This window comes from Kogia breviceps, chromosome 18 (assembly GCF_026419965.1).
Source record: "Kogia breviceps isolate mKogBre1 chromosome 18, mKogBre1 haplotype 1, whole genome shotgun sequence".
NCBI classification, from domain to species: Eukaryota; Metazoa; Chordata; class Mammalia; order Artiodactyla; family Physeteridae; genus Kogia; species Kogia breviceps.
The window spans coordinates 11600684-11612708 of NC_081327.1; the positions used below are offsets into that span (position 1 = coordinate 11600684).

General features: G+C 54.7%; 1 protein-coding gene across 10 annotated transcripts in view; it reads left to right on the forward strand.

The window, feature by feature from the left end:
- AKT2 (AKT serine/threonine kinase 2) overlaps nucleotides 1-12025 on the forward strand; it is a 62008-nt gene that overhangs the window by 44834 nt on the left and 5149 nt on the right. For all 10 annotated transcript variants that reach the window (XM_067019407.1, XM_067019399.1, XM_067019404.1 and 7 more), the window contains 5 exons: nucleotides 7195-7348; nucleotides 7834-7965; nucleotides 9736-9801; nucleotides 10919-10987; nucleotides 11790-11912. In XM_067019407.1, the coding sequence (XP_066875508.1) occupies nucleotides 7195-7348; nucleotides 7834-7965; nucleotides 9736-9801; nucleotides 10919-10987; nucleotides 11790-11912 (544 nt within the window). The remainder of the gene's footprint in view (nucleotides 1-7194; nucleotides 7349-7833; nucleotides 7966-9735; nucleotides 9802-10918; nucleotides 10988-11789; nucleotides 11913-12025) is intronic.

A 12025-nucleotide genomic window follows, 5' to 3' on the forward strand; every position in this document is an offset into this window, starting at 1 on the left:
CTTTGAGAAATATTCCTTTAGCTTGTCTGTGGGGGGATGATTCAGCTGATCCTCTGGAGAAACCTAAAACAGTGCCGTCCAAGAGGAGTTTCTGCCATGATAGAAACGTTCAATAGCTGTGGTGTCCAAGCGGGTAGCCACTACTCACATGTGCCTGTTGAGCATTTGAAATGTGAAATGTGGCTAATGAGACTGAAAATGGAATTTTGTATTTTATTTAATTATCTTAAATTTTTAAATAGCCCCATATGGCTAGTGGCTACCTTTATGGACAGTGCATTCCTAGAGCATACACAAAACAGTATCATAAGACATATTACTGTAATCTCTACTGTAATTGTCATTGCAAAGCTTCCCAAGATTAAAAATATATCTGCCCCACCATGGGGAACAGGATGGCCATCTCAGGCCAGCTGAGGTGTTACTCAGATGAAAACTGGGCACAGAAACATGGACTGCCAGTAAAAGCAAATTGAGACCGGTAGATGCATAGGGTCTAGGTGTTGGGCTGAGTTTTGAGGAATGGGTAGGAGTTGGCCATGGAGATAGGAAGAAGGTGGCTTCAGGAAAAGGGACCAGCGTGTGAAAAGACCTGGAGGCGAGGCAGCTTGTCATTCCAGGGACAAGAGGGTTAAGCATCTCTAAAGAATAAAGGGCCAGGGGTCTTGGAAGAGGGGAAGTGGAGGCCTTGAAGCTGGCAAGCTCCGCTGGCGCCTGGACTCCAGATGGAGGTCCCCACAGGGCTTGGCAAGCAGTGAATCAATTGGGGTTTGTCACAGGGTTGCTAAAAGATTCAGGGGGATGATAAACAGGAAGCCCTTGACTCAGCAGTACCTGGCACACACTTCGCAAGCCTGGAGAAGGAGCAGTGGGGAGCTGGCAGAACGTTTTAGTAGGCAAGAGACCTGCTGTAGTTTCCATTATAGGAAGACATCATGCTCTTTGGCGTGGGGAAGAATCCCTTTACTAAGACTGTGCGGGCTAGAGAGCCCCCAGGTTCCTCCTCCTCTTCGTACCTGCCACTGCCACTGGAAAGAAATCTGATAGGTTTGCTGACCTTAAGCCCAGGGAAGGTGTGAGCCAGAAACCCAGAAGAGGGAGGCTGCTCTGCTGATGGCTGTCCTCACTGCCCTGCCCAGGCCTGAACCTGGGGAGGGGTGGGGGGCGGGGTGAGGACCGACAGGGGCCACGTTGGTGACTGGTGGCTGCCTGGATCTGCTCACTTCCTCCCCCAGTCGGCTCTCCCCAGGACACCTAGAGCCGATTCCCCTACTCCCTGCCCCAACTTGTTGTTTCAGGTGGACAGAACAGTTGAAAGAACAGTATCGTAAATGAGCAGCTAGATACCCTGCACCTAGGTTCAGCAATTCAACGTCTGCCATGTTTGCCTCATCTGGCTGTGTTTTATGCTGCATCTTGAACTTCCGTTCGTACTTTGTGACACGTTTCTCCTTAATACATCAGCAGGCATCTCCTAAGAATAAGGACTTTCTTCTACAGAATCCTGGTGCCCTTATCATACCTGAGATGATCATTGATAATATGTATTTACTAACATCCTCTCTAGATCTGTGCCCTAGTTGAATTTCCCCAGTTGTCCTCAAAATGTTGTTTTTCAGACCAGGATTTGAAAAACCAAGGTACATGTTGTCTCTGGCCTATTTTAATCTAGTTCAGCCTTTGTCTTTCTTCCCCGACCATGATGTTAATTTTTTTTTGACAAGCCAGACTAGTTGTCTTGTAGGATGTCCCATACTCTGGATGTGTCTTATTTTTGCTTTTTGGCACTGTTTTCTTTGTTCCTCTGTGCCTGTATTTCCTGTAAACCAGAAATAAGGTCTGAAGCAAGGTTGGCAAACTATCGCCTGGCCTCCTTTGCTCTTTTTAAAAATTTATTTATTTACTTATTTATTTTTGGCTGCGTTGGGTCTCCGTTGCTGTGCGTGGGCTTTTCTCTAGTTGTGGCGAGCGGCGGCTACTCTTCATTGCGGTGTGTGGGCTTCTCATCGTGGTGGCTTCTCTTGTTGTGGAGCATGGGCTCTAGGCGCACGGGCTTCAGTAGTTGTGGCATGTGGGCTCAGGAGTTGTGGCTCGCAGGCTTTAGAGTGCAGGTTCAGTAGTTGTGGCACACGGGCTTAGTTGCTCCACGGCCTGTGGGATCTTCCCGGACCACGGCTCGAACCCGTGAGTGGCAGGCGGATTGTTTTTTTTTTTTTTTTTTTGACAAGCAGATTCTTAACCAGTGTGCCACGAGGGAAGTCCCTGTCCTCCTATTTTTATAAATAAAGTTTTATTGGAATGTACCACACCCATTTATTTACCAATTATCTATGACTGCTTTTGCTGTCCTGTGGCAGAATCAAGTAGTGACCAAGCTGTGACAGGGACTGTGTGATCTACAAGGCCTAAAATATTTATTTTTTGGCCCTTTCCAAGAGAAGTTTGCAGACCCTTGGTCTTGGCAGGTATACTTAATAGTGCATCACATTAGTGTGATCTTTTTAATGTAAATCTTATCTTGTAATTTCTCTGTTTAGGACTCTTAGTGGCTTTTAGTTCCACTTGGAGTAAACTTCAAAGTCGATGCTCTACTCTGCAAAGTCCTACATGATCTGGCCTCCTCTCTAGAATCATTCCCTACCGCCAATTCCCTCAACTTCAGCCACCCTGGTGTCCATGCTGTTCCTTAAACATGCCAAGCACACTTCCTACCTCAGGACCTTCGCACTTGCTATTTCCTTTGCTTAGAATCCTCTTCCCCCAGATACCATTACAGTTCTCTTTCTAACTTTGTGAGGTCTCTGCTCAAATGCCACCTTCTCAGAGTGTCCTGCTCTGCCTTCCATGACTGTTACCTTCACCCTCCTTTATTTTTCTTCATAGCACCTACCCTACCTGGTGTGACATTTTCTTTTTTTCTTCTTTTTTTTTCTCGGCCATGCAGTACAGCTTGTGGGATCCCAGTTCCCCAACCAGGGATTGAGCCCGTGCCGTGCAGGGGCCTGCAGTAGAAGCGTGGAGTCCTAACCACTGGACGACCAGGGAATTCCTGATATTTCCTATTTATTTATTTGTGCCGGGAATATAACTAGGTGTTCAGTAAATGTTTGTTGAATGAATAAAAGAATAATTAGAATGAATGCTCTGTTGAGCCAGACCTTACTCTAAGGTCTTCACATATATTAACTCATTTATCCTCACAACATTTCTAGGAGGGAGTTCCTCACCTGCTAAAGAGGCATAATGATGATAAAGCTGAGGCACAGAGAGTTACAGAATAAAAGACAGAAGAAGATCTGAAGGGCCTGGGTTTTCCCTGCCAGCCAGGGCTGGACCTGGGTCAGCCAAGTCAGCCCACCTGAGAGTGTCTGAACAGAGGGAGACCCCAGATGCCCTCCAGCTGTGAACACCCCTCTGGTTCACAGGAGGGCCCTTGTGAGAGAGAGGTCCCCATCTGCCGTTAGGCCAGCAGGCAGCCGTTATTTCTGAGGCTGTGACGAGGACAGGCCTGTGCACCAAGGACAGCTCGGCCACCTCCAGTTCACTGAGCTTCCCTCCAGGGTGCAGTTCGTTCTGCTCAGCAGGGAAGCTCAGGGCTGGGGCCCAGGGTCTGGAGTCAGACCAGCCACTGTGCCACTTTCTCAGGGGGGCTCAGTTCCCTGGCTGTCGTGAGGAACGAAGAGGACATGGATGTGGATGCGCCTGGCCTGGGCACCCCATGGAATCGCAGTTGTCGGTGCCTATTTTCTCCTCCGTCTCCTGTGCCACCAGCTCCTTTTGCCTCGGTACTGCCATAGCCTCCTCGTGCTTCCTGTCTCGACTCCCATCCATACCCCACACAGCAGCTGCCTACTTAAAGCCGAAATCAGATCCTGTCACCCCCCCGATAAACCCTTCCAGGACTTCCTGTGATGTTAGGGATCAAGACATAAATCCCGCACACAGTGGCTCGTGGAGCCGGCCGCGCCGGTCCTCCGTCCTACCCTCACCCCTCCGTTCCTCTCCCTGTTGGCTCCAGACCTGCTGGCACCTGCTGCGCCTTCCACAGACACCCCAGGCTCCCTCCTCGGGCCCTTGGCCACGCTGGTCACTCTGCCTGTATTCTTTTCCCTCTTGGCACTTCGCAGGCCTACCTCCTTCCCTCCATCTCATTTATTTCACAGCTAAGTCCCTGTTCTTGGCACTGGGGATGTCCCGCGTTCCAGGGGTGTCTTCCAGATCCCGGCTTACGTGCCACCTCCTCAGAGCGGCCTTCCCTGACCACCCTCTGAGAAGGGGCTTCCTCTCCAGCCCCTGCCTTGGAGCCTTGACATACTTGTCTTCTCCCTTAGGCCTGGAGCTCCAGTGGGGCTTGTTCCCTGCTGCACCCTCAGCACCCAGAACAAGGCCTGGCACGTAGAAGACACTCGGGAGGGATTTGCAGGCCGGCCGGGCGAATTCTCATAACCCTCTGAGGTGTTTACTCTGTGCCTGGCAGCGTCCTGAGCGCTTGGTGTCGTGTGCTCCCTCACGCGGCCCTCTGGTCCCCGCTCCACGCGCCAGCTCACTGAGGCACCGGGAGGTCAAGTGGCCTGCCCGGTGTTGCCTCCGGGAAGGGGCAGGCAGGCGGCTTTCCTTCGCCTGCTTCTGGGCTCCTCGGCACGGTGGCCCTTATTCCCTGAGGTTTCCCGCGAGTTTGCCCTGCTTGATCCTCCGGGGCCTGGTGGGCCTGGTCTGGGAGGAAGCTGCAGCTCATCAGGGCGGGCAGTGTGGAGCCGGGGCTGGGGGGAGCCCAGGCACGGGGCTCAACTCTGCTGCCTCCTAGCCTCGTGACCTCCTCAGGTGACTCCCACCTCCACGCGCCTCAGTTTCCTCATCAGAAGCACGGCCCCTCCCCCTCCAGCCCTCTTGAGGAGCATGGAATGCGGTGGTGTGTGTTATTTTTCTGTGCGTGTCCCTCGGGGCGGGAGGCTCTTTCCCCTGGGGGCTCTCCTTTGAGGGGTGGAAGGCACGTCAGCCCCGGCCCCGGGTAGGAGCTCCCCTCTGCCCCAGACACCATGTTGCAAACCCCTGGGGAGTATCCTGGACGGAGGCCCTTGCTTTTTCTCTGCAATTCTGAGTGCTGCAACCTTGCCACCTCGGTCCAGTTGGAACAGGATTGGAGGCTTGTCGGGTAGCGGGAGAGTTACCCCCCGACCAGCCTCCTGCATCTCCGTGGGTTCTGGCTCCTGATGGGATGGGTCCAGGTCTGACCAGTGTCTTTGTCTTTAGCCCCGTCCTTGAGTCAGTCAGGCACTTTCTCTGGGTGGAGGCTTTGCACACAGCAGCTCACTAGCGTCTCAGTGCCCCCAGTGTACCAAGGAGGGGCGAGCTGGGAGGCCTGGGCTTGCCCAGGTGGCAGAGTTGCTGTTTGAGCCCCAGCTGTGAGCACCAGCTCTGCTGCCCAGAGAGGCCCCACAGAGCTGCTTCTGGGGCTCCCTCCTGTGGTGCGGAAGCTCCAGCCTCTCCTTCATCCAGGCCCCTGTTGATGGACTGTGCTCTCCCTTACAAACGAAGATGATAGCACACTACGTAACTTGGTCTGCAAGTTGCTTTTTTTATGTGACAGTCCCTCAAGATCTCTATGTGAGGTATATATGTATTGTTTTCTTTTTAGTATATTCAGCACGTCTTAGGAGATCGGTGATTTTTTTTTTTTTTTTCAGTCCACGGTCATGTACCCAAAGTCAACATTTTAAAATTTCTAAGAGGACAGTTATGATCGGATAAAGCCTATCACGGGATATGCTCCCCCTACCCCTATTTTTTTGAAAAACAGGAATATTAATGTCGGGATAGGGATTTGTACAGTTACTTGTTCCAAAGAGGGCACGGGTAAAACGCGTTGAGAAACGCCAACCTGAGGCAGTGGGTCAAGGAGGGAAGAGGCTCGCGCTGCTCCGCCTGGGTGTGCGCTGGGCTTGGGGCCACTCGGGGTTTGGCTTGCCAGTCATTCCCCAGATACTTACCGGGTACCTGCCGGGGTGCTGGCTCACACCATGTATGAACAGACCAAATCCCTGGCCTCGTGCCGGGGTGTGGACACGCGTGGCTTATGGGGCCCTCAGGCCCTGCTCAGGCTTCGGGAGGGCTGGTGTGCCAGCACCTGATATTTGTGCTCATGGTACACATGCATCTGTCTTGGGAAGCGTGACCTCATGTGAGTGAGGCCACTTGGACAGGCAGAGCTTCTAGGTGTGAACTGGGACCCATCGGCTTGGTTGCTGCTTTGCTCAGCGGGGCGCGGAGCTCAGCCGGCACTATTCACGTGGCTTTTATAGACATAAGCAAGATCCATAGGGGCTTCAACAAATAGTGGGCTCAGCCACCTAAAATTGTGTGGTGGGTCCCAAATAATGGGGACGTGTGGACAATTTAGTATCGTTCGGCTTCATATTTTTTTCTTTTTGGTGTGTGGTCTTTTTTACTTTTTTCTCCTGGATGCATTTTCCCTCTCCACAGAAAGAACTTTTGCAAGGATCAAAAGAAAATTCTTTCCCAGCAAGTTCTAAATCATGAGTGACAGAACTAGTGTATTGTTCTTAAACCCGTCTGCCTTCTGCTGGGACCTGCTTCCGTGTCTGCCACCTTCTCTCCCCCGTCCCTGCCCCCCCAGGATGGTCCCTGACCTGTCCTCCCCGCAGACGCAGACGGGCGCCTCCGGGGAGTCACGTCGGTCGGCTCTTGCGTGTGAGATCTCCAGCTTTTTCGGCTAATGAGCTCCTCCTTCTGCCCTTGACTCTCTTTTGCAGAACACTGCTCACTTGCACACGTGAGCTTCTCATTCATTCTGAGGGGCTCAGAGGAGCACCGTCGCTCTCTCACTCAAGGCTCAGGGTGGCGGCTTACTTTCAAGGGGCTGTGAAGAAAGGCAGTCTCCCCTCTAGCCACGTAATTGCTGCCTGACTTCAAGTGGCCCTCAGGTCAGGCCCCCTGTGGGACACAGATGGTCTCTGTCCTCATGCTGCTGTTGCCTTCGCCCACCCACCACAGCCAGAGGGTCTGTCAAATTTCAGTCTGGTCCCTCCAGCTCCACTAGGTCAGACACGTCTCAACAGAATGCCCGAAGGTGTTTGGCCATTTGCTGGTCCATCGTGGGCCGTGGGGCTCGGCCTCTCCTGCCCCGAGGCACAGGCGCCCCAGGACTCTTAGCTCCCTGGATGTGTCCCCGCACAGGGAGGAGTGGATGCAGGCCATCCAGATGGTTGCCAACAGCCTCAAGCAGCGGGGCCCCGGGGATGATCCCATGGACTACAAGTGTGGCTCCCCCAGCGACTCTTCCGCAGCCGAGGAGATGGAAGTGGCAGTTAGCAAGGCGCGGGCCAAGGTGGTAAGTGCTGGGAAGGCAGGTGGCCGGCGGTTGGGGCCTGCCAGTCTGTGACCGCCCCTGTCCCTCTCAACCCTGGCCCTGCCGCCCTTGATTTCCGTACCGAGAGCACGGGCCCAGCCAGGACACTTCATGACTGCCATGTAGACTGGGGGAGTTCAGGTTGTAGATGCCCCGGTGCTGCTCTGGGCCCACGGGGTGAGGGGCAGCCTTAATCCCGGGGGGTTGTGAAGACCCATCTACCCCCACGTCAGAGCCCTAGGCTCAGCCTCCCAGGGCCCCGTCCCTGGGAGAGCCAAATGGTGGGAGAGCCATGGTCCGAAGGCCACTTCAGAACAAACAGTTGCTGCCCGGAGCCTCCCTTCCTGCTCCCGCCTGAGCATTTTGGCAGCAGTGTCCTTTGATTTTTCCCTTTTCTTTGTTAAAATTTCTTCCCATGGGCCACGTGCCAAACACTGACTGTCCGACTCTCTCCCCATCCCGGGCAGACCATGAATGACTTCGACTATCTCAAGCTCCTGGGCAAGGGCACCTTTGGCAAAGTCATCCTGGTGCGGGAGAAGGCCAGTGGCCGCTACTATGCCATGAAGATCCTGCGGAAGGAGGTTATCATTGCTAAGGTGGGCCCTCCCAGGGCTGCTGCGGGCTGGCCGCTGTGGGGGACACAGTTCGGAGCCTGACAGCGGTCAGGTCACGCACTGGGCGGGACGCTTCCCGGGCCTGCTGTTGTGTCCCCCAACCCAGACCAATTGCTCAGTCCTGTGAGCCCCCAGAGAAGGCGAGCCTGAGGCCCAGAGAGTGGGGCCCTGCCTGCTGAGTCCCCCACCCTCTGGGCACCAGGAAGGAAGGTGGGGGGACTGTGACTGGGGCCTCACCCAGCAGGTGCTGTCAGGCCTGAAGGAAGCCCCTGTGGTGGCAGAGGGCCTGTGGGGAGGCCACAAGGGTGGGGCTTGGCTCGGGGTGTCTCAGGAGGAGGCTGGGCCAGGAATGGAGTTCTATTCCCTTTTTTCCTTATTTAAAGTTTTTAAAATAGGAAATTCCTAACATACATAAAAATTTTTAAAGAAAAATAAACCTGCGCTCCCGTTTAGCGGTCATCAGCTTCGACATCAACTAGCATTTGGCCAGCCTTGTGTCATTACCTTTGCCCTGCTCGTTTTCTGTTCTGGAGTACTTTAAGGCATGTCCGAGACATCACAGATTTTCAGCCGTACCTACTTAGATGTGTATTTTTTTTTTTTCCTTTTTTTTTTTTTTTTTTTTTTTTTTCGCGTTATGCGGGCCTCTCACGTTGCGGAGTACAATCTCCGAACGCGCAGGCTCAGCGGCTATGGCTCACGGGCCCAGCCGCTCTGCAGCACGTGGGATCTTCCTGGATCGGGGCACGAACCCACATCCCCTGCGTCGGCAGGCGGACTCTCAACCACTGCGCCACCAGGGAAGCCCAGATGTGTATTTTTAACAGATTTTAAAGACTATTAATCATGGTACTGTGATCATATCCAACAAAATTATCAATCCCTGGTGTCATCGGTCCACGGCAGGGTTTCTCAGCCTCAGCACTCACATTTGGACCAGAACGTTCTCTGCTGTGGGGCAGTCTCGTGCACTGTGGGACATGCAGCAGCACCCCTGGCCTCTACCAGGGCACCCCTCCACCCCCGAGCTGTGACAGTCAAAAATGTTCTTTGACGTTACTACCGATGTCATTAGATTATCCCCTGGAGACAGACTTGCCCCGTGGAGAGCCAGTGTCTGGGCTACTGCCGTGCACTCAGATACCAAACTCAAGCCCCTGTTAGAGCCCGGGGAGGGGAGGGCCTGTGACGCTGTGCTGGGCCCGCCCCCTGAGTTTCTGATTCGTGGGTCCGAGGAGGGGGCCCGATAATTGGCATTTTCCCGAGTTCCCAGGCGGCGCTGATGCTGCCAGTGTGGGGACCACGCGCGGAGAACTGCTGCTCACAGCCTAGCGTCCTGATTAGATCCAGATCCTTCGAGGACATTTATAGGTGGTGATTCCCGTGGCCTGTGGCATCACCTTAGGGGTCTCAAAATGTCTGCTCGCCCCCCACCCCCCACCGCCAAGGATGTCAGAATTGGCCCGTGGGTTCGGGTGGTGACCGCCTGATCCTCCCTTGTGAAGTCACCGTCAGCTTCTCGCCTTACGGTTTTGAGAGCGAGCCCCAGAGTGTGCCTGCCTGGGTGTGGTATTTCATCGGGGCTTGTGAATGGAAGCATTCTGCTCCTGCCGTTCTGTCTGTGTATTGACTAGGAATGGAATTGGGTATCTCCAAGATGTTGCTCTCCCATCTCTCAAGTTGGGCCGGGGGTGTGGGTGTGTGGCCGACGTGGTGGTACCCTCCAGCCCCTCACCCAGCCTCTGTCTGCAGGATGAAGTCGCCCACACGGTCACCGAGAGCCGGGTCCTCCAGAACACCAGGCACCCGTTCCTTACTGTGAGTAGCACTCTTGTCCCAGGCAGGGCCTCGCCTGCCTGTGGGGCCTCCAGGCCGCCCCCCTAGGACAGAGCTCAGGGAAAGAGCCTCACCCCTGCCACTGTGAAGAACAGACTTGGTGTTGGCCAGATGGCTGGGGCACGGTGTTGTGGGCTCTCCAGGCAGCCTGAACCAAGACGCCAGGGGTGGCAGCTTCTTCGTAGATGGTGCCTTCATGTCAACGCCTCAGCCGATTGATGATACCAGGTTATAAGATGGCCCCAGGAGAGCATGGCTGCTGTCTTTATGGGTTAGAGACGCTTTGTCCAGCTGGTCGGAGTGGGGACGTTATTTTTTTATGTTTTAAGAGGTAATCCTAAGAGCAGATGTATCGTGCTGCCTATCAACTTAGGCTGAGCAGACAAGACACCTCTTTGGCTACACTCTCCATCAAGGCCAGCAGCCATCAGTTGAATGGACCAGGTTAAAGATGGCTTACGGGTTGTTTCTGTAGCTCACTTGCTGGCCAGGTGTCCTACGGAGCCAAAGCGCTTGTTCAAATGAAATTTTACGAGGTTCTTCAGTGTAGAAGACAGGGAGTGGTAGAGTTGTTGTGAGCAGGGGGTCACCTAAGGGTCCTCTTAGGAACTCTCTGTAGGGCCCCTTAGAACGCAGTTTGAGAACTACTTGTTTGTTGGCAGATCGCTTGTCCAGCCTGTTTTGGGGGTTGGCTCCCAAGCCACTGCCAACTCCCAGCCAGCAAACCTCGTGTGTGTGTATGTGTGTGTGTGTGTTTGTGGGTTTAACCCATTTGACTGTAACATGGGAGGAGGAGAGATGTGAAACAGCTCTGGTTGCTCAGAACATAGTTTCTCCCCTGGCTGTGCCTCTTGGAGGCCTAGTTGAAGGCAGAAGACAGGATCGTTGAGCACAGTAACCCTTTCCCTGCTGTCAGGGCGTGAGCTCACTCATACGCCACAAAAGGTGAAGCTGAGGTCTGAAACCTGGCCTCCTGATTCCCACGGCCTGAGCCAGGGCGGGGGGCGTATGTGCGGCGTCAGCAGCGCCCCTGCCTCCCAGGGCCGAGCGGAGAGCCCTCCTTCCCACCTCCTATCCCGGCCACCTTCCTTCCCCACAGGCGCTGAAGTATGCCTTCCAGACCCACGACCGCCTGTGCTTCGTGATGGAGTACGCCAACGGTGGCGAGGTGAGCTGCGGCCGCCCCCGGCTGCCTTGCTGGGTGTGGGTGCAGAGGGAGACAGACAGGGTGTCATCTTGTTCCACCCGCCCCCTCCCCTCGAGGCAGGCATCACCATTTCTGGTGTGCAGGAGGGGAAACAGGCTCAGAGCAGTCAAGTGAGTTGTCCAAGTTCCCACAGCTAGTGAGTTGGTAGGCAGGATGCAAACTGAGGTCCAGAAAGCTGTGCAGAGGGCTGTGTGGGTGGTTGGCCAACAGCGCTACAAGGACGTTCTCAAAGGCCGCGGAGAAAGCGTCTGCGGGTCAGGATCCCCCATTCCTCTGCTGTCAGTGCGGAGTCTCCTGATGCGAGCACTCAGCTCACCCGTCACCGCTCCTTGTCCCTCACACCCTGCTCTCTCCACGCAGGTGTCACTCACTGGCTTCATCTCTCCCATTTGGTCTCACAGCTTGTCACTTGCTCCTGAGTCGCAGTCCTCTGCTTCCTGGCTGTCGCTCCTCGTTCGCCTGCCCCCTCCTGCCACCCCCCTCACTCTCCACTCACAGCACCTGGTGTCTATCCTTTGCTCTTTATCCCTTGCTCTTTTTTTCTTTCTCTTTTCTTTTCTTTCCTTTTCTTTTTTCTTTTTTTTTTTGGCTCACGTGAGTTCTTCTCTACTCACCGCCCCTCACTTGGGCTTTCTTGCTGTCACTTGCCGGTTCGTGGGGCAGGTGTCACCTCATCACTGGGCTGGGTGCCGGGGCCGCACACGGTCCCCTCCTCCCCTCCTCTGGGCCAGGGTCTCACCTGCCCTGCCTCCTCTGCTGGCAGCTGTTCTTCCACCTGTCCCGGGAGCGCGTCTTCACGGAGGAGCGGGCCCGCTTTTACGGTGCGGAGATCGTCTCAGCCCTGGAGTACCTGCACTCGCGGGACGTCGTGTACCGTGACATCAAGGTGAGCGTGCTGTTGCCTCCCGGCTGGGCAGGCCATGCGCAGGCCTTCTGCCTGTCTGCTGAGCTTCCCCTTCCACGGAGGGTCTGTCTGTCTGGTCCTTCTCGGAGCTGAGC